Source organism: Girardinichthys multiradiatus, chromosome 13 (assembly GCF_021462225.1).
Source record: "Girardinichthys multiradiatus isolate DD_20200921_A chromosome 13, DD_fGirMul_XY1, whole genome shotgun sequence".
Classification (NCBI taxonomy): domain Eukaryota; kingdom Metazoa; phylum Chordata; class Actinopteri; order Cyprinodontiformes; family Goodeidae; genus Girardinichthys; species Girardinichthys multiradiatus.
In genome coordinates, this window is record NC_061806.1 from 35,658,771 (window position 1) to 35,678,723 (window position 19,953).

Sequence of the window (19,953 nt, forward strand, 5' to 3'; positions counted from 1 at the left end):
GACACTCGGGTGAAGAGAGGGGCTGAGCTGTCCACTGATCATCACCTGGTGGTGAGTTGGATCCGCTAGAGGAGGAGAAAGCCGGACAGACTCGGCAGGCCCAAGCACATAGTGAAGGTCTGCTGGGAACGTCTGGCGGAGCCCTCGGCCAGGGATGTATTCAACTCCCACCTCCGGGAGAGCTTCGACCAGATCCCGGGGGATGTTGGAGACATAGAGTCCGAGTGGACCATGTTCTCTGCATCTATTGTCGATGCTGCTGCCCATAGCTGTGGCCGTAAGGTCTGCGGTGCCTGTCGTGGCGGCAATCCCAGAACCCGGTGGTGGACACCGGCAGTAAGGGATGCTGTTAAGCTGAAAAAGGAGTCCTATCGGCTGTGGTTGGCTTGTGGGACTCCTGAGGCGGCTGACGGGTACCGTGAGGCCAAGCGTGCTGCGGCCCGGGCTGTGGCAGAGGCAAAAACTCGGGCCTGGGAAGAGTTCGGTGAGGCCATGGAGAAGGACTACCGGTTGGCCTCGAAGCGATTCTGGCAAACCGTCCGGCGCCTCAGGAGGGGGAAGCAGTGCTTTGCCAACACTGTTTATAGTGGGGGCGGGAGACTGCTGACCTCGACTGAGGACATTATCGGGCGGTGGAAGGAGTACTTCGAGGATCTCCTCAATCCTGCCATCACGCATTCCGTGGTGGAAACAGAGGCTGGGGACTCGGGGTTGGACTCTTTCATCACCCAGGCTGAAGTCACCGAGGTGGTTAAAAAGCTCCGCGGTGGCAAGGCTTCGGGGGTGGAGGAGATCCGCCCCCTCAAGTGTCTGGATGTTGTAGGGCTGTCATGGTTGACACGCCTCTTCAACATTGCGTGGCGGTCGGGGACAGTGCCTCTGGATTGGCAGACTGGGGTGGTGGTCCCCCTTTATAAGAAGGGGGACCGGAGGGTGTGTTCCAACTACAGGGGGATCACACTCCTCAGCCTCCCTGGTAAGGCCTACGCCAGGGTATTGGAGAGGAGAGTCCGACCGATAGTCGAACCTCGGCTTCAGGAGGAACAGTGTGGTTTTCGTCCCAGCTGTGGAACACTGGACCAGCTCTATAGCCTCTACAGGGTGCTCGAGGGTTCATGGGAGTTTGCCCAACCGGTTCACATGTGTTTTGTGGACCTGGAGAAGGCATTCGACTGTGTCCCTCGTGATGCCCTGTGGGGGGTGCTCCAGGAGTATGGAATCGGGGGCCCTTTATTAGGGGCCATCCGGTCCCTGTACGAGCGGAGCAGGAGTTTGGTCCGCATTGCCGGCACTAAGTCGGACCTGTTCCCAGTGCATGTTGGACTCCGGCAGGGCTGCCCTTTGTCGCCGGTCCTGTTGATAACTTTTATGGACAGGATTTCTAGACGCAGCCAAGGGCCGGAGGGGGTCTGGTTTGGGGACCAGTGGATTTCGTCTCTTCTTTTTGCGGATGACGTGGTCCTGCTGGCCCCCTCTAGCCAAGACCTACAGCATGCGCTGTGGCGGTTCGCAGCCGAGTGTGAAGCGGCTGGGATGAGGATCAGCTCCTCCAAGTCCGAGGCCATGGTACTCGACCGGAAAAGGGTGGCTTGTCCTCTTCAGGTTGGAGGGGAGTTCCTGCCTCAAGTGGAGGAGTTTAAGTATCTCGGGGTCTTGTTCACGAGTGAGGGAAGAATGGAGCGGGAGATCGACAGACGGATCGGTGCAGCTGCCACAGTAATGGGGGCGCTGTGCCGGTCCATTGTGGTGAAGAGAGAGCCGAGCCGAAAAGCAAAGCTCTCAATTTACTGGTCGGTCTACGTTCCTACCCTCACCTATGGCCATGAACTTTGGGTCATGACCGAAAGAACGAGATCACGGATACAAGCGGCTGAAATGAGCTTCCTCCGTAAGGTGGCCGGGCACTCCCTTAGAGATAGGGTGAGGAGCTCGGCCATCCGGGAGGAGCTCGGAGTAGAGCCGCTGCTCCTCCACATCGAGAGGAGCCAGTTGAGGTGGCTCGGGCATCTATACCGGATGCCTCCTGGGCACCTTCCTCGGGAGGTGTTCCAGGCACGTCCCACCGGGAGGAGGCCCAGGGGACGGCCCAGGACACGCTGGAGGGACTATGTCTCTCGGCTGGCCTGGGAACGCCTTGGGCTCCCCCTGGAGGAGCTGGAGGAGGTGTCTGGAGAGAGGGACGTCTGGGCGTCTCTGCTGAGTCTGCTGCCCCCGCGACCCGGTCCTGGATAAGCGGAAGACGACGAACGAACGAACGACATATGCTTGTGTTTGTCGATGTAAAGCCCTAAAAACCACAACACATATTGTATAAATTATTTTAAACAAAACTTAATTTGTAAATATTTAAGTCATGTATTCTGTTTGTAAAGTAAAAAAATAAAGGAATAAAGCCTGGACACTCATTTTTCCAAAACGTTTTCTTTTTCCCCTACTTATCCAGACCTGGAAAATGTTAAAGATACTTTTCAAGACTGCGTAGGAACTCTGATATCAGAAAGATATTTCTCTCCAGCATGCAGTTTGGTTGGTATGTTCTCCAAATCGATAGTAGCAAAATTAAATTCTACCTCAAAACCCACAATTGGCTTCAGTTTTTTTATAACCTGAACCCAGTACAACTGAAAGCTATAGAATATGTGGTGATCAGCCTTTATGTTACTGTTTTGCTTACAGCAGTTACCAGATTTGAGTTCATCTTCCTAAAACTTCCTTAAGGAGTGATAAAAAAATCCCTCTCCCTGTATGTCAAGTTAATAGAGATTAAAGTAGTCATCAGAAACTAGGAACAAGTGCATCTCAATAAATTCTAATATCAAAAGGTTAATTTTCTAAAAGCCTTTGGTTCAGCAGTGTCTTAATACAAGGAATGTGACAGTTGTAGTTCATGTCCTGAATGCATGTGTATGTTGTGGGTATTGAAGCTCTTACTATAGCTACAGTCCACACCTTGTAAATCTTCCTCAAACTCTTAAATGGGCTTTTATTCTTAATCGTCACAAGGCTGTAGTTAGCCCTGTTGCTTGTGAACCTTTTTCAGGCACACATTTTCCTTCCACTCAACTTTTCATTATCACAACACTCTAAACAACCACCTTCTTTAGCAATGGCCTCTTGGGGCTTACCCTCTTTGTGGACTCCCAGCTAGACAACTGTCAAGGTAGCTGTCCTCCCCATGATTGTGTAGGCCAAAATGTATTGCCCATTTCCTGAGAAACTACATTAGTGTTTTCATTAGCTGTAAGCCTAAATTATCATCAAATTTACAGAAAGAAGAGCCTGAAACTCAAAAGTATGGTAACCTAGCTGCATAAGTGTTTACACTCTTAAACTAAAACTTTAACCACTTTTCCGTTTCAGTATTCAGACTTTTTGAATTTACACTTGCCAGCAATTATAGTAAATTTGATTTACCTGAAAGACCAGCTTCCCAAGTAAGATTTGTTCATTTGTTTCCTATAGCTAAAACTATAGTTTAAAGAGAGGTTCTGATATTTTCATTGTCATGTTTCATGTTAAATGCATTTCCACTTACATTAAGTTTCCCTATGTGTGCTATGAATACTTGCATGCCTGGTAAATAAATTCATAAATAAATCAAATCAACCTAATGTCAGTTGCTCTGCAACCATAATCTCAGAGCTCTGGTTAAGTCAACTCAGAGTTCCCAGAGTGAGCGTTTGTTAAACCTCTTTCTAGAATACCCTCAATGCAGAGGACTGTCAAACACTGCAAAACAGATATGGTAAATAACCCCTGCACGTTTATTTGTGGAGTTAAAGTACTATCTTGAGGCAAAGTGACTGAAGAAATTCATTCATAATCCAGGGACATCTTGCTTCCAAATGTTTTTGCACAGATAAAAATGTTTTGTCACGTCAACCATTTTGGATTTTTTGGACATGTTTCTATACCAAAGTGTAATTAAAAAGGTATTATTTTTAAAGGCTTTTGCTGCTTTTAAATAAATAAAACCCGTGTGGATTGCACCAGAATGCTCAGGTTATCTCTTCAACAACAAAATGATTTTCTGGAAGTCCCAAACAGTCACAAAAAAAAACACTTTGCACCAATTTTCTGCTGTCCATCAATTCAACTTTTTTATTTGGCACCAGTTAACAAATATATTCTTAAGGCACTTTGCAGGACAAACAGGTCCAGTTCATATCCTGTTAAAAAGGGTCCAACCTCATCAAGAATCAATTCAAATCAATCCAATGAAATCAAATCACATATTTAGATCCAATCCTACCAACTGTTGTGTTGCATTTCAGCAGCTTCTCCCCAGGTTGGCATCCAGGGTCTTCCTGTGAAGTTTAAGTCCTTTAAAAAGCTCTTTTACAGACAGTGCAGCAGAAACCGGCTGAAGATTCAACCAGAGTCTGTGCAGCTTAGCGTTACTCATCTGTGTGGATTTTTATGTGGTTGGTGAATGTATTTTTCCACTTGAACGTTGCCTTACAGATGGAGCAGGTGTAAGGTCTCTCTCCTGTGTGACTTCTCATGTGACATGTTAGACTTACACAGTGAGCAAAGTTCTTGCCACAGACCGAGCAGCTGTAAGGCTTCTCACCAGTGTGGGTTTTTATGTGTGCCAGTAAAGCGTTTTTCCTTTTGAATGCCGCTGTACAGACGGAACAGCTGTAAGGTTTTTCTTCAGAGTGACACTTCATGTGAACGGTCAGATACGACCTGAAGCCAAAGCTTCGGCCGCAGAGGTAGCAGCTGAAAGGCTTCTCCCCAGTGTGGGTTCTTGTGTGTTCTATTAATGCGTTTTTACTTTTAAGAGCCGCACCACAGATAGAACATTTGAAAGGTCTTTCCCCTGTGTGGACCTTTGTGTGCTTTTGCAAGTTTCCTTTAGAAGAAAAGGTTTTGTTACAGATGGAGCAGCTGAAAGGGTTTTCTCCGGTGTGTATTCTGTTGTGTCCTAACAGACCTTGCCTGCTTCTGAATGTTTTACCGCAGTCGGGACAGATGTGTAACTTTTTACCTTTCTCACCAAAAGGGACCTCATTATTTTTCACAGAGTCTAAACCTGACTGAGATTCACTTTCCTCCCAGTTTCCATCACTGACGTCCGTCTCTGAAGAACAATTTGAAGTTTTGTCTTCATCATCGGATGGTAAACATTGATCTGATCCCATGTACTCTGTGTTCCCGCCAGTTTGACTGTACAGAAGTTCTGAGAGCTGAGGTTTCTCTTCATTCTCTTCACTCTTCACATTGACAGGACTGAATGTAAACTCAGTGATTTCAGCATCCTCCTGCTCCTTTTTAACCTGTGGAGGCTTTTGGTCTACCAGGTCCGGTCGGGGACTCCAGTTCTGCTCCTCAACAAGAAGCTCTTCTTTGATCATCAACAGTTGCTGGACATCTGCAGGAAACACAAACATTTACTAGTTATTTGGAAATTTGGTCTGATGTTTCCCTTATAACTCTGTTTTCACCCTTTACACTGATGTTGACAGTGAAAGAGATTCTAACCTCTGCCCTTTGGTCTTATATGTTGTGCTCAGCTGCGTGGAAGAAATCTGACCACAGCGCTGCACTGCCAGAAGAAGATGCTACAAGCAAAATTATCAACAAGCCCTATCGGTGCCTCCTGATGCAAAGGTCGTCAGCGGAAGCACTGCGGGTCACGGCTATGCTGATGATTGTCAAGTCTAGATTCCTTTAAAAAACACGATGCTCAATCTGTTCATTCTTTGTTGAAACACCGAAATGAAATCAAAGCTGAGATGATCCAGCATCTTTTGAGCTTTTATGATAAAAAAAAAACTGAAGTCATATTATTCCTGGTGACACCCACCATGTGACTCTGGGCTCTCCGACTCCACATTTAAAACCCACTGCCACCAGTCTCAGGGTAAAATTAGATGGCCACCTTAGATTTGACAAACAAATCAGCTCAGTAGTAAAAACAAGCTTTTTCCAGCTGCGACAAATGACCAAAATAAAGACCATTTTGTCCAGGCAGGACATAACATTTTATCCTTAATTACTTAACTTATTGTTATGCGCTGTATTTGGGGATCAGTCAGGTCTTCTTTGAAATCCTTTTTAAAGACTCTTTTTTTTTTTTTCCCTGGCGTTCAACAACGCAGCTTGAGCCGTTTGTTCCTTTGTGTAAGTTGTTGTGTTTTACATTGTTTTATGTCTGTTTTCACTTTATTTACCATTTTTATTTATTGTCTTAATGTACAGCACTTTGCGCAACCATTTATTGTTTTTAAATGTGCTTTATAAATAAATTGGATGGGACAGACTGTTTGTTCAACCAGTCATTAAGAAATATATAATTCACAACTGATAAAACTACATGCGTTTAGTTTTGTTAGAACGTAACAGCAGCTGTCAGGTTCTCCTGCAGAAATGACTGCTACTGTAATGAACCGTCTCCTATATGCAAAGATTCAGGGTGAAGGCGAGACACAGAATTTGTAGCCAGAAAAATAGAAGTGAATACATTTGATTGAATTTTGGAAAAAGACAAGATTTTATAGGAAAAACAGGTATATATAGGTCATTTTTCTTCATCGCTGATCATTTTTACTATACTGTCAGCGTTCTGTCACTTTTACAGCATAAAGAAACTGTAATATGCTCTAAAATGATGAACGAAGAGGCACAGTCTGTGTGTTTGGCTCCTCAACCCATGTTAGGTTACTGAGCTCCTATTCTGTTATATTTCAAAGGAGTTAACTCAATAGAAAACAGGATCAGAACCTAAAAAATTAAAAGCATTTACCCTTCTATATTCCAACTTGCTCTTTTGCGTCTTTTTTAACTTTCTTACATTTATTTAGCGTTAGTTTGTTTTAGAATGTGTGGAATAGTCACTGGAACCTAGATATTATTAGAAAAGGAAAGATGTAGATCACCAAGAGCCCATCTGCTCACCGTGTGTTGGTTCCTCCATTTCTATTGTTCTTTCTTCAACACACTGAACTTCTGAGGCTTTCATACAGTCGCAGCAGAAACTGGTCTCTCCTTAAACTCAATCAGAAACAATCTGTTCTCCATCAAAGTCTCTCTGACTCGCTGTGTTCCTGTCAGCCTTAAGCTAACAAGCTAAGCTAAAACTCGGAGCCACTAATGACTGCGGGAGGAAATTCAGCTAAAACGAAATAATAAAAAGAATAAAACCCGATTAATGCTTTTAATTATGACTTTTAAGAGACGATACAATACTCATAGGACTTGTTTGAACGAGATAGTTTCATGCATGTAAAAAAAGGAAACTAAACTTTAGTCGCGTAGCTTCTGTTGCTATGAGAAAGACACTTCCGGGTTAGTTTTCGAGTTGGCCTTCATAATAAAAGCTCGCAAGGAATCAATAGCTAAAAGGTTTTGGAGGGCCCGGTTTTATCAGTCAGAAGAGCTGTGGTGTTTCTAAACTTGTTAAATCACTACCATGGGTCAAGTCAGGTTGATATTTTAAGAACTTAAACATAAATTCAAGATTTATATGAATTCTCAAAATCTTTTCAGAGTCGCTTTATTAACTACTTTCACATAAGCAGTTTATGAAAAGGTTATTTTTCCATCTTAGTTTTATTTGTCTGAATCTTTTAAACAGGTGTTCATTGGGATTAGTGTAAATAAAAATGACCCAGGGTTGAGTGCTTTTGATCATCTGATTTTGTTTAACATGTTTAATGGCCATTGAGAAGCGCTTTGTGATCTCTATATTTTAAAAGGTGCTCTATAAATGAAATGTACTTACTTTACCAATATTTACAGGTCCTTCTCAAAATATTAGCATATTGTGATAAAGTTCATTATTTTCCATAATGTAATGATGAACATTTAACATTCATATGTTTTAGATTCATTGCACACTAACTGAAATATTTCAAGTCTTTTATTGTCTTAATACAGATGATTTTGGCATACAGCTCATGAAAACCCAAAATTCCTATCTCACAAAATTTGCATATCATTAAAAGGGTCTCTAAATGAGCTATGAACCTAATCATCTGAATCAACGCGTTAACTCTAAACACCTGCAAAAGATTCCTGAGGCCTTTAAAACTCCCAGCCTGGTTCATCAATCAAAGTCCCAATCATGGGTAAGACTGCCGACCTGACTGCTGTCCAGAAGGCCACTATTGACACCCTCAAGCAAGAGGGTAAGACAAAGAAAGAACTTTCTGAACGAATAGGCTGTTCCCAGATTGCTGTATCAAGGCACCTCAGTGGGAAGTCTGTGGGAAGGAAAAAGTGTGGCAGAAAACGCTGCACAACGAGAAGAGGTGACCGGACCCTGAGGAAGATTGTGGAGAAGGGCCGATTCCAGAGTTTGGGGGACATGCGGAAGCAGTGGACTGAGTCTGGAGTAGAAACATCCAGAGCCACCGTGCACAGGCGTGTGCAGGAAATGGGCTACAGGTGCCGCATTCCCCAGGTCAAGCCACTTTTGAACCAGAAACAGCGGCAGAAGCGCCTGACCTGGGCTACAGAGAAGCAGCACTGGACTGTTGCTCAGTGGTCCAAAGTACTTTTTTCGGATGAAAGCAAATTCTGCATGTCATTCGGAAATCAAGGTGCCAGAGTCTGGAGGAAGACTGGGGAGAAGGAAATGCCAAAATGCCAGAAGTCCAGTGTCAAGTACCCACAGTCAGTGATGGTCTGGGGTGCCGTGTCAGCTGCTGGTGTTGGTCCACTGTGTTTTATCAAGGGCAGGGTCAATGCAGCTAGCTATCAGGAGATTTTGGAGCACTTCATGCTTCCATCTGCTGAAAAGCTTTATGGAGAGGAAGATTTCATTTTTCAGCACGACCTGGCACCTGCTCACAGTACCAAAATCACTGGTAAATGGTTTACTGACCATGGTATCACTGTGCTCAATTGGCCTGCCAACTCTCCTGACCTGAACCCCATAGAGAATCTGTGGGATATTGTGAAGAGAACGTTGAGAGACTCAAGACCCAACACTCTGGATGAGCTAAAGGCCACTATTGAAGCATCCTGGGCCTCCATAAGACCTCAGCAGTGCCACAGGCTGATTGCCTCCATGCCACGCCGCATTGAAGCAGTCATTTCTGCCAAAGGATTCCCGACCAAGTATTGAGTGCATAACTGTACATGATTATTTGAAGGTTGACGTTTTTGGTATTAAAAACACTTTTCTTTTATTGGTCGGATGAAATATGCTAATTTTGTGAGATAGGAATTTTGGGTTTTCATGAGCTGTATGCCACAATCATCTGTATTAAGACAATAAAAGACCTGAAATATTTCAGTTAGTGTGCAATGAATCTAAAATATATGAATGTTAAATTTGCATCATTACATTATGGAAAATAATGAACTTTATCACAATATGCTAATATTTTGAGAAGGACCTGTATTTCCGTGGTAGCACGGAGAGAGGTAGACAGGCACTAAATTATCCGCTGGGAGAAGCTTGTGGTGCTTAGTCTGGGGTTGTGCTCACTGAGCCAGGTTTTGGCAGTTTTTTGAAAAGCAGAAGCTCGTCCATTTTGTTTGACAGGGAGCAGAGATAGGCTTTATAGATTGAGGGCAAAAGTTCAAAATGACTCAAACATAAGCATCACACAGTGGCTACATTTACATGATGGCCCCCCTAAAATCAAAACAATAGTCCAGTTAGATGTAAGATTTTTTTCAGAAAGTTTGTTCGATTCTAAGAAAGTGTCTTGTATTTTTCCCATTTCAGTTGTGTATATATATTCACTTTGCTACTTTATCTTGTTGAAAGCCAAGTCAGAAACAGTTGACAGTAGATTCATTAAACTATTTTACAATGTCAATGTCTGTAAATATTTTTACATGGACATTTGAAGGGATATTCATGCCAGGGCTTTGTTGAGTCTCAAACTATGCTATGGTCCCTTAAGCACGCAAAGAATTTAAGTTAAAAACTTTGTTTAAAAAAGAAAAATCCTATAATCCTCATGGAACCATGAAAATAATGCATATGCTTCCATGTGCTTTGATTTTCAGTATGTGATAGGAGATACAGATAAGAAGTTTAAAAGACTGGAGAAGGAAGACACAAAACCTAAAAAAATTGATCTCCAACCATCAACATCTTTGTTTCTCTTCCATAAAGTGCCTTGTATAAATATTAACATCCCCTGAACCTTTCATATTTTGTCACACCAAACATAACTGTATTATATTAGGTTTTTTTGGCTTGCGAAATGCCATGTGCGACAGGAAATTAATGCAGCACATTGCCCTAAACTCTCCACCCTCATTGTAAAACATGGTGATGGCAGCAACATGCTGAGGGGATCATCTTCTTCAGCGAGGACACGCAGGTTGGTCAGAGTTGATGGGAAGATGAATGCAATGCTGGCAGAAAAAAATGATAGAGGCTGCAAATGGAGGTTTAGCTTCCTAGAGGACAATGACATACAGCCAGAGCTACAATTGAATAATTGGATTAAAGTAAATTCAAGTGTTAGAATGACCTAGTCAAACTCCAGACCTAAATCCAACTGAGTATCTGTTACAAAACCTAAAAATTGATGTTCAAAGCTACGTTTCATCTAATCTGACTGAGTTCGAAGTGTTTCAGGGCATAAGATATAGCATATCTGGTAGTGACATACCCCCAAAAAACGTTCAGCCCTAAATGGTGGTTCTGTGAGGTCAATATTGTACTTAGGTGGGCTGAATACAAATGGACATTACATTTAGCAAGTTACTATTTATTTTTTTAACTTTGAAAACCATGTATTTTTTTCATCTACCTCTCACAGCAATGCAGTATTCGAGGTTGGGCTATCACATGAGACACATTGATTAGTTTGCAACATGACACAATGTGTAAAGTTCAAGGGGTGTGAATACCTTTAAGGCACTGTACACTGCGATTTGGAGCATAACATTTTGAATAGAATAGAAATACCCTTTATTGTCCAGCAGTGAGGACACCCAATACCAGCTGATTCAGTTATTTATCTACGAATAACTGAACATCTGGACTTAAATGTAAACATTGCTCTGAAGAGGAAACTCCTTAGGAGGCAGAAAGGTTTTCCTCATACGCATTTATTTTTGGAAAGGTTTGAAAAACATTTAAACATTTTTAAAGTTAAATTCAAGTTAAAATAACTATAAAAATATATATATTATCAGTCCTCCTAACACAGTCACAAACGATTTTACTGTACTGAAGAAAACAAATAAAACCAATAAATGATCACTTCTAAACACATTCTACACCAAAACCCATCAGCAGCTCTTTACATTTCTCTTGCTTTTCAGACTTTCCAAATGATAAACGTCAGTCTGAAAGTAGTGGTGAACAAACGTTTTCTCACACAGGCCAAAATAGACACGTTAAAATTACTTGCCGATCAAAGGAAAAGTGAACACAACATTTTATTACAAGAAAGTAGTCTGATTGTTGTAACAAAAAAAAAAAGGGGATCTGTAGATCATTGGAGGTCTACAACGGTCCTCAGGTATAAAGTGTACTAAATGTTTTGGGTCGAATGTTTTCTATCTTCTTGGTTTAATTAAATGTTTGCTGTATTCTCAGCATTTTCTTTGAAATCTAAATGAAAACCAAAAAGAAGGGTTGATAGAAGATGAATTATTTGTGTTCAACCTTACACTTTCCATTTTAAGAACATTTTTGTTGTTAGTCAAAGCCTAAACTATTTTTTAAAAAGTCTCCATTTGCATCATACACCTGTGCTCAGGCCAAATTTGTACCAGTCTTGAAATGCAGTTGGATGGTCCCACAAATCCTTCGATGGGCTGCAAATGGCAGTGGGCCGCACTTGGGACATCCTTGTTTTGATCTGGTCACAGATAATTCTTCTGTTGTAACATCCTCTGAGGAAATGTCCTCCTGGATTAATTTTCTCATTTTCCATGAAAAGATTTTATTTAAAAAAAAAAAAAAAAAAAACAGCTGAAATGTTGTTTTCTTCTGTGTGAAACGTAGGGCCCTTTTCCACCAAACCGATTCCAGTGCTTAACTGGTGCTTATAAGTGAGTTCTGTGTGTTTCCACTGAGACAAGCCGTGGTTCTAATACTGATAACCAGAGCTAGCCTCAGTTCGCTACTGGGTCAGAGGAAACAACCGCTTTCATCAGCGGCTAGGGTCGGGCTCATGGGGAACAGCAACCAATCAGAACATTAGTAGCACCATATTTTGTTTAGTTTTTGATTGCTCAAATTTAAAACACAAAAACAGTGAAAATAAATATATTGCGCTTCAATGATAGTAAAATGTCGGATTAGCGTCAGAATAACAGAAGCTGACTTTTTCTCCCCGCAGTTTATTTTGAAATCATCCATCACTTACTTTGAGTAGGTTAATGATTGCAGCTGATTATTTTCAATAATTGTTGTTTCCGACTCAGTTCTTAAACACCATCTGTCTTTTAATATCACCAGATTGTGTTTGGCTGCAGACAGAGCAGCTGAAAGGTCTCTCTCCAGTGTGGCTCCTCAAATGTTGGATTAAGTTACTTTTACATTTAAAAACTGCACTACAGACAGAAGCGTCGTTCTTCTGAGTGGACTTTTATGTGTTTTATTAAATCTGTTTTCAAAGTAAAAGCTTTGTTACAGACGGAGCAGCTTAACGGTTTCTTCCCACTGTGGGTTCTCATGTGCTCAGTTAGGGTGACCTTGTTTTTAAAAGCTGTCTCACAGAAGGAACAGATTCGAGGTTTTTCTCCTGTGTGGCCTCTCATGTGGACGGTTAGATACTACCTGGATCCAAAGCTCTGGTCACAGAGGGAGCAGCTGAGAGGTTTTTTTCTCCTGTGTCTAAACAGATCCAAACTTTTGGAAAATGTTTTACGGCACTCGCTGCAGCTGTGCGTCAATTCTCTCTCACATCTTGTGTCACACGCAGGACATTTACTTCTTACCAAGTCTGAACCCAACTGAGTTTCACTGCTCTCCTCCCAGTGTCCATCACGGATGTCCGTCTCCGCATTTGAAGTTTGGTCTGCATGATCTGGTTCTGGTCCAGCACAGTCTCTGTTCTCTTCAGTCTGACCATGAGGAAGTTTTGAGAGCTGAGGTTTCTCTTCATCATATTCACTCTTCGCAGGGACAGGATTGAATATAAACTCTGTAATGTCAAACTCATCCTGTTCGTCTTTATGCTGTGGGGGATTCGGGTCGTCCTGTTCCAGACTGGACTCGGGTCTTGCTCCTCAGCAGAAAGCTCCTCTTTGATCACCAGCAGCTGTTGGATATCTGCAGGAAACCCGAACACATGCATTTTAAACATGAAAAATACATTTTTGTCCAAAGCTAACAAAACCAACCTGTGAACTCTGTAAAAAGTAATTGCCCTCCTTAATAAATCATAAATTAAGATTAAACACATTTTAGGGGTCATTTTAAGCAGCCATAAACAGGCCTGATTACCGCCAGACCTGTAGATTCAAGACTTCACTAATATAACACCTGTCTGTCAACATGAAGTAGGCTAGGATATCACAAACACCAACACAACCTGCCCTGATCTAAAGAAATTCAAGAACAGATAAGAAACAAAGTCACTGACATCCACTAGCCTGGAAAGGGTAACAAAGCCGTTTCTAAGGCTTTAGGACCGCAGTGAACTACAGTGAGAACCATTATACACACGTAGATGAACCTTTATTGAAGCTGCTTTTATACTTTGTTTCTTTATGTTATGTTTTTATAACAAAAATGATTCTGAATAAAACAGGCCTTGTGTACTTTTAAACCAGAACTACATATATAAGAATTTTCGCACTGCATTTTGTTGCTTTTATGTTTTTATACTTTAAAATGATACTTATCATCCCATCACAATGAAGCAGATTTAAAAAGTAGGAAGGTCTCTTACTATCAGGGAGTTTGTGCTCCAGTCGATTGATCAGTGATTACACAACCGACTGTACTGTCCCACCAACAGATCTCTATCTGCCATCGTTGATTTTATTTTAAAAAATCTCCAGTGATTACATAAGGCAAACATACCCAGGATAGAATTTTTGGGGTATTTGTGCAACTCTTGTCAACAACATAGCGAGGGCGTAATATTGAAGTTTTGGTCTGACAAAATTGTGTTTGAGTTACCTAAAGATAATTTTTTTTTAAGATATTTTTTTGGCACTAGTGGCCTTTATTTTATTTTTTGACAGTAGGTAGACAGTAAAGAGGGGTAGAGATAGGGGGAGACATTCGGGAAATGTCGCCGGGTCCGGGACTCGAACCCGGGACGGCCACTTCGAGGACTGTAGCCTCCGTATATGGTCGCGTGCTTAACACCTACACCATCAGCGCTGAGCCCACCTAAAGATCATTTTTAACCAACCCAATAATCATTTTTGTCAACTGTTCTAAGTAACTATAGAAAGAACAAATCTACTGTTATTATATGACAGCATAAGGTCAGTAATTTATAGCTTAATTTCAGGATTTAACTGTAATGTTTTATTTATAAAACTGAATATCTTTTTGCTTCAAGGCAGAATATTTTGGATAAATAGAGGGAGTGTTACAGATTGTTAAACATTTCATACAAATATCTAAAAACAAATAAGGAAAATAAGCCTTTTTTTTCTAACTACAGCCGACCAATAGTCCCAGCTAAATAAAACATTTATTATCCAATACGACCCGTTTGATGCTATTTAAAGACAACTGACACACAGACAAAAAGGACTGTGTTTTGTTTAATATTTATTTACCAATTTTATATTGATTTCAAGGTAATATTTACCTTGTTTTTCATATTTATCCAACAGCCGACAATAACACCACATTTTAGATTCCTGACTACAGTCAGCCCTCTTGTGCTAAAATAAATCCTATGACAGCACCTAATCAGGGTTTATTAAAAGTAAAGACCAGTCATCTGTCAGCAAACTCAAGTTTTACCTCCTTGAAGCTGAATTCAGGTATTACTGAGGAGTTATTTTAGAGGGACAGAAGACAATGGTGGTTTCATGGTAAGCAGATTGAAATAGTCGATTGACAAAAGTATTTAGGTGACACTATGTACAACAATTAAAATGTTAAAGAAAGTCTAGAAACCTTTTCTTTTTGAGGAATCTGATTGTTTAAAACAAGCAAAGGGCTTTGGATGTTTTCTATCAAGGTAACTGGGGTAGTGCTCTACCATACTATTGCCTCTGTAGATGATAAAAACATGAAGAAAGTTTCAGAAGTGAGCTGGATCTGTTATTGGTACATCCCTGGACATACATGAGGTCATTAGATATAAGTAAACAAAGTCAAAACTGAACAAGTTTCTTCTTTCTCTCTTGTTTCTCTTGTCTCCTTTGTGCCTGCAGAGGTCAGACACTTCCAAACACATTGCATAAAGTTGTGTTCAAATAATAAAAAATTAATAATTAATAAATTTCCAATAATAGCTTTGGATACACATAAAACCAATGGGAAAACTGCACATTTTATTTTAAACCAAAACATAAGGATGTTTTCAAACTTCTCACTCTACAGAAAGTGAGAAAAAATGTAATATGTTATTCAGAGTCTGCATGTTTCTTTACATTTATTTATTGTAAATCTCAAAAATGTCTCCAGATTTAGCTTTCCTGTGAAAAACAGAAAATATTTAGCTACACAACCGCTGTGTCTGACATCTGCTTTCAATCTGTACTGCTTGGAGTTGAACAACTTCTATCAGTCTGTAACCTGTATCCTGATGGTCTGGAACCAAGATGATGCTCACTTACTGGTGTGTTTGGGGTTGTAGCCTTGCTGGAACACCGATGGTAGGGCATTTCCTGTAAGGTTTGGGGAAAGAAGACTTCTTCAAGCAATTTGATGTAGTGAAACTGATCCAGGCTGCTGCAAACATGCACACAGCCATTCTCACAGATTTAATTATTGTGACCTGGATGGATTTTTGAGTGTCTTACAAATGTTTTTTTCCATTTGAAAGTGGCCTTGCAGATAGAGCAGCTGTAAGGCTTTTCTCCTGTGTGACTTCTCATGTGAACAGTCAGATATGACTTGGAACTGAGGCTTTGGCCACAGATCCAGCAGCTGCAAGGCTTCTCTCCGGTGTGGATTCTTGCGTGTTCTGATAGCGTTCTCTTTTTTTTAAAAGCAGCATCACAGACAGAACATTTGAAAGGTCTGTTCTCTGAGTGGACCTTTGTGTGGTCTGTCAAGGTTAATTGGGAAGTGAAGGCCCTGTGACAGATGGAGCAGCTGAAAGGTTTCTCTTTAGTGTGACATCTCATATGCCGGGTTACACTCTCCTTCCTCTTGAACTTTTGTCCACATATGGAGCAGCTGAAAGGTCTGTCTTCAGTGTGACATTTCATGTGCCGATTCACGCTCTCCTTTCTGCTGAACATTTGCCCACAGACAGAACAGCTAAAAGGTTTCTCATCACTGTGGCGCCTCATGTGATAGGTTAAAGTTTCTTTCTTTCTAAATGTCTGACCACAAACAGAGCAACTGAAGGGTTTTTCTCCACTGTGAGTTCTCATGTGCTGCACTAAGACATGTTTCCATGTAAAAGAGGCTTTACAGACGGAGCAGCTGTAGGGTTTTTCTCCTGTATGGATTCTGTTGTGTCTTAACAGATCCCACCTTTGGTTAAATGTTTTACCGCATTCACTGCAGCTGTGTAACTTCTTACCTTTCTCACATATTTTATCACCTACAGGAACTTTATTATTCCTTACAGAGTCCGAACATGATGGAGCGTCACCGCTGTCCTCCCAGTTTCCATCGCTGATGTCTGTTTCAAAAGAATCTTGATCATGATCTTGTTCTGGACCTACAGAGTCTCTGTTCTCCTCAGGCTGGCTGTGACGCTCTGAGAGCTGAGGTTTCTCGTCATCATCTTCATTCTTCACAGGGTCAGGATTGAAAACAAACTCTTTAATCTCACTGTCATCCTGTTCCTCTTTAATCTGTCGGGGCTTCTGGTCCTCCTGGTTCAGCCTGGGACACCAATACTGCTCCTCACCCGGAAGCTCCTCTTTAAACACCAACACCTTCTGAACGTCTGCAGGAACAGAAACCTGGATTAGTTACAGGAAGCTGTTCTCATGTCAAATGTTGCATTAACGAAATAAATTCAGTCCATAATGACAAAAAAAAAAATGTAAATGCTGACATCTGAATGAATGAGATTAAATTTAATGAAGCTGAACTCTGAGAATAAAAATCTGAACAGAATAAGTGGAAAAGGCTCAGAGTAAATAGGCACTGAAATCGAAATTACAGCAAACTTTATAGGCACAAGATTGAACGCAACATTTGGATAGCTCAACATGAAAAGTACAGCATTCCTGCTGTGAAACAAGTAGGTGGATCACTGATGTTTTTGTGGATGTGTGAGCTCCAAACAAAGGTACAGAGAACTCGGTCAAAGACCAAGATGGGAAGATGGCTGCAGCATGCCATCAGAAAATACTAAAGCAGAATTTGCACTAATCGGTTCAGAAGCAGCACATTGGATGTACTTGGATGTTCAAACATAACAAAGATCTGATACACAGGGCCAAGTCGACCTGTCATTGGCTACAGCATGAAAAGTGAAGGCTCTGGGGCGGCCATCTCGGTCTCCTGCACAGGAAACCAAGAACTTATAGAAAGTGAAGTCTTTTTTCTAAGAACAAGGAGCTTTACCATCTGAGAAAAAAAGTCACTCATCCACAATAACTAGGAATAACTTCAAGCTGTCATTAGCCAAGGGCAAGGCAAAATTATTTATATAGCACATTTCAGTAGCAAGACAATTCAAAGTGCTGTACATGAAAAAACAGAAAAAAAAACAGAAAAAGAAAAGTACATTGCAGTGGCATAAAGGTAATTAAATAATTAAAGGGAATAGAAATTGAATAATTAAAAAGATAATAATAAAACATTTATAAAATAAAAAAATGATTAAATGATTGATAAGACAATTAAAGGAAAGTTGGACTGAAAACTAATAATGTTTAGATGGCACAGTCAAAGGCCACTCTAAACAAATACGTTTTTAATCTTGATTTAAAGCAACTAAGGGTTTCGGCGCTTTTACAGATTGGTGGAGTATATGAACTAAAAGATGCTTCTCCATGTTTGGTTCTGGTTCTGGGTATGTAGAGTAGAGTAGATTTGAGCCAGAAGACCTGAGAGGTCTGGGTGGTTGATACACTGACAACAAGTCTGTAATGTATTTTGGTGCTAAGCCATTCAGTGATTTATAGACTAACAGAAGTATTTTAAACTCTATTCTCTGAGCTACAGGGAGCCAGTGTAGGGACTTTAGAACCGGGGTGATGTGCTCCACTTTCTTAGTTCTAGTGAGGACGCGGGCAGCAGCGTTCTGGATCAACTGCAGCTGTCTGATCCACTTTTTATGCAGACCTGTGAAGACACCGTTGCAGTAATCAATTCTACTAAAGATGAACGCATAAATTATTTTTTCAAGGTCCTGCTGAGACATTAATCCTTTAATCCTGGAGAAGTTCTTTAGGTGATAGAAGGCCGACCTTGTTACTACCTTTATGTGCCTCTGAAGGTTCAGGTCTGAGTCCATCACTACACCCAGGTTTCGAGCCTGACTGGTGGTTTCTAGATGTATTAACTGAAGCTGTGTGCTAACTTTTAAACGCTCTTCCTTTGGTCCAGAGATTATTACTTCAGTTTTGTTTTGAGGGTTCAGCTGAAGAAAATGTTGGCCCATCCATGCATTGATTTCTTCTAAGCATTTACCCAGCGCTTGAATGGGTTCATCGTCACCTGGTGACATGGTAACGTATAGCTGTGTGTCGTCTGCATACTTATTAATGTTAAAGAGGCCAGCACATAATAATAAGAAACAAGTTTTAATCAGAGTCATTTTGATTAATAAACAGCAGTCACTTTAAATAAAAGGTTTTTGTATCATTATTTATTTTCCTTAAAAATAGCCAAAAGATCATAAAAAACTTTTGAGCACTAATCAACTGTATGCTTTAGGCCTTGTTTTTGTACTTCTCTCTAGAACAGCATAAAGGGTGAGGCTGTCTTGTTAATATTGGGGTAGTTTTGTCACTGGCAAAGAAAAGGGTTCTTTTTGTCCTTGTTGACTGTTTTCTGGGACGGTATATGGGAATTAAACAGGCTCCATCCTTCTATACAATGACCAATATGTTCGTATTCATCTCTCCATTTAGTTCTCTATACTTGCGCCAGATTGATTAAAATATGCATCAAAGGTTTGTCCATTTCTGTCTCGTGTTTTTTGTAGGTGTAAAAGTTCATTATTTGCATCCTGGATGTTAAAACACTGAGTTGAAGAACAATAATCACCTTGAAACTGAGAGTCCATCTGCTCACTGTGTGTTGGTTCCTCCGTCTCTGTTAGCTGTCTTTTCTCCAAAACTCTAAAGATCCGAGGTTCTCACACAACCTCTCCTTAAACTGCACAAGAAAAGCAGTCCGTTCTCCATCTAAGAGTCTCTCTCTGCGTTCCTCCGTGCTGGTTGTCTGCTTCAAGCTAACAGGCGAAGCTAACGCTCTGAGCTTCTGTTGTTTTCGGGAGACAATTTACCTAAACCTAGTTGTCAACGATGATTGAAAACATCTGAAGACTTTTTAAAAATGCGTGTTTAATTCACAATAAAGGTTGTCTTAACCAGGATATTTCCCTACACTGTCAGGAGGAAACAAAATGTAGACCCCGTAGCTTCCGCTGCTAGAGGACAACCACTTCCGTTAGAGAGCGCGTTAAAATGTCCCTTCAAAATAAAAGCGTGCACTCACTCGTATTTCGACACCATAGTTGATTTTTTTTTACATCTTTACAGGAAAATCCAGTCAGGTTCCCAAAATAATCAACGCCAGTTTGAGCCTAGACGTCCTTTATTTCTACAGGTTTGTTTTATTGAGACACGAGTACTAATTTTTAAGAGCGGTCTGTTTTAAATATACTTACAAATGGTTTTAATGTTATGGCTGGTTGGTGTATTTATAGAGCCCTGAAAGTCCTGAGAGATGATGGATCCTAGAAAATC

The 19,953-nt window shown here is 41.0% G+C and overlaps 2 protein-coding genes across 5 annotated transcripts; both read right to left on the reverse strand.

Moving 5' to 3' along the window:
* Window positions 1–4,073: 4,073 nt before the first annotated feature.
* Window positions 4,074–7,305, reverse strand: LOC124878746 (gastrula zinc finger protein XlCGF8.2DB-like). The gene is made up of 2 exons (XM_047382836.1): window positions 6,904–7,305; window positions 4,074–5,377 (listed from the first exon to the last, which is right to left on the reverse strand). Exons 1-2 carry the CDS (start codon window positions 6,965–6,967, stop codon window positions 4,398–4,400), a joined length of 1,044 nt encoding a protein of 347 aa, XP_047238792.1. The 5' UTR covers window positions 6,968–7,305; the 3' UTR covers window positions 4,074–4,397.
* A 3,705-nt stretch (window positions 7,306–11,010) lies between these two features.
* Window positions 11,011–19,647, reverse strand: LOC124878760 (zinc finger protein 501-like). 4 transcript variants are annotated; one of them, XM_047382858.1, is made up of 4 exons: window positions 19,250–19,647; window positions 15,871–16,973; window positions 15,685–15,735; window positions 11,011–13,204 (listed from the first exon to the last, which is right to left on the reverse strand). In XM_047382858.1, the coding sequence occupies exons 1-4, from the start codon at window positions 19,266–19,268 to the stop codon at window positions 13,184–13,186; spliced, it is 1,194 nt and encodes a 397-aa protein (XP_047238814.1). In that variant the 5' UTR covers window positions 19,269–19,647; the 3' UTR covers window positions 11,011–13,183. The 4 variants fall into 4 exon arrangements, with proteins under 4 accessions (XP_047238814.1, XP_047238816.1, XP_047238815.1 ...); XM_047382860.1 differs by lacking the exon at window positions 15,685–15,735 and having other exon boundaries at window positions 16,648–16,973; XM_047382859.1 differs by lacking the exon at window positions 15,685–15,735 and having other exon boundaries at window positions 16,602–16,973.
* Window positions 19,648–19,953: the final 306 nt, after the last annotated feature.

What these genes read in the sequence shown, in the direction of transcription:
- LOC124878746 (XM_047382836.1), bottom strand. Translation starts at nt 6,967, where the DNA reads ATGAAAGCCTCAGAAGTTCAGTGTGTTGAAGAAAGAACAATAGAAATG. An exon ending in AATGGAGGAACCAACACACG is followed by an intron (nt 5,378 to 6,903) that starts GTGAGCAGATGG and finishes TGTTTCCTGCAG; the next exon opens with ATGTCCAGCAACTGTTGATG.
- LOC124878760 (XM_047382857.1), bottom strand. An exon ending in TCAAATGGAAAAAAACATTT is followed by an intron (nt 15,736 to 15,870) that starts GTAAGACACTCA and finishes CAAACCTTACAG; the next exon opens with GAAATGCCCTACCATCGGTG.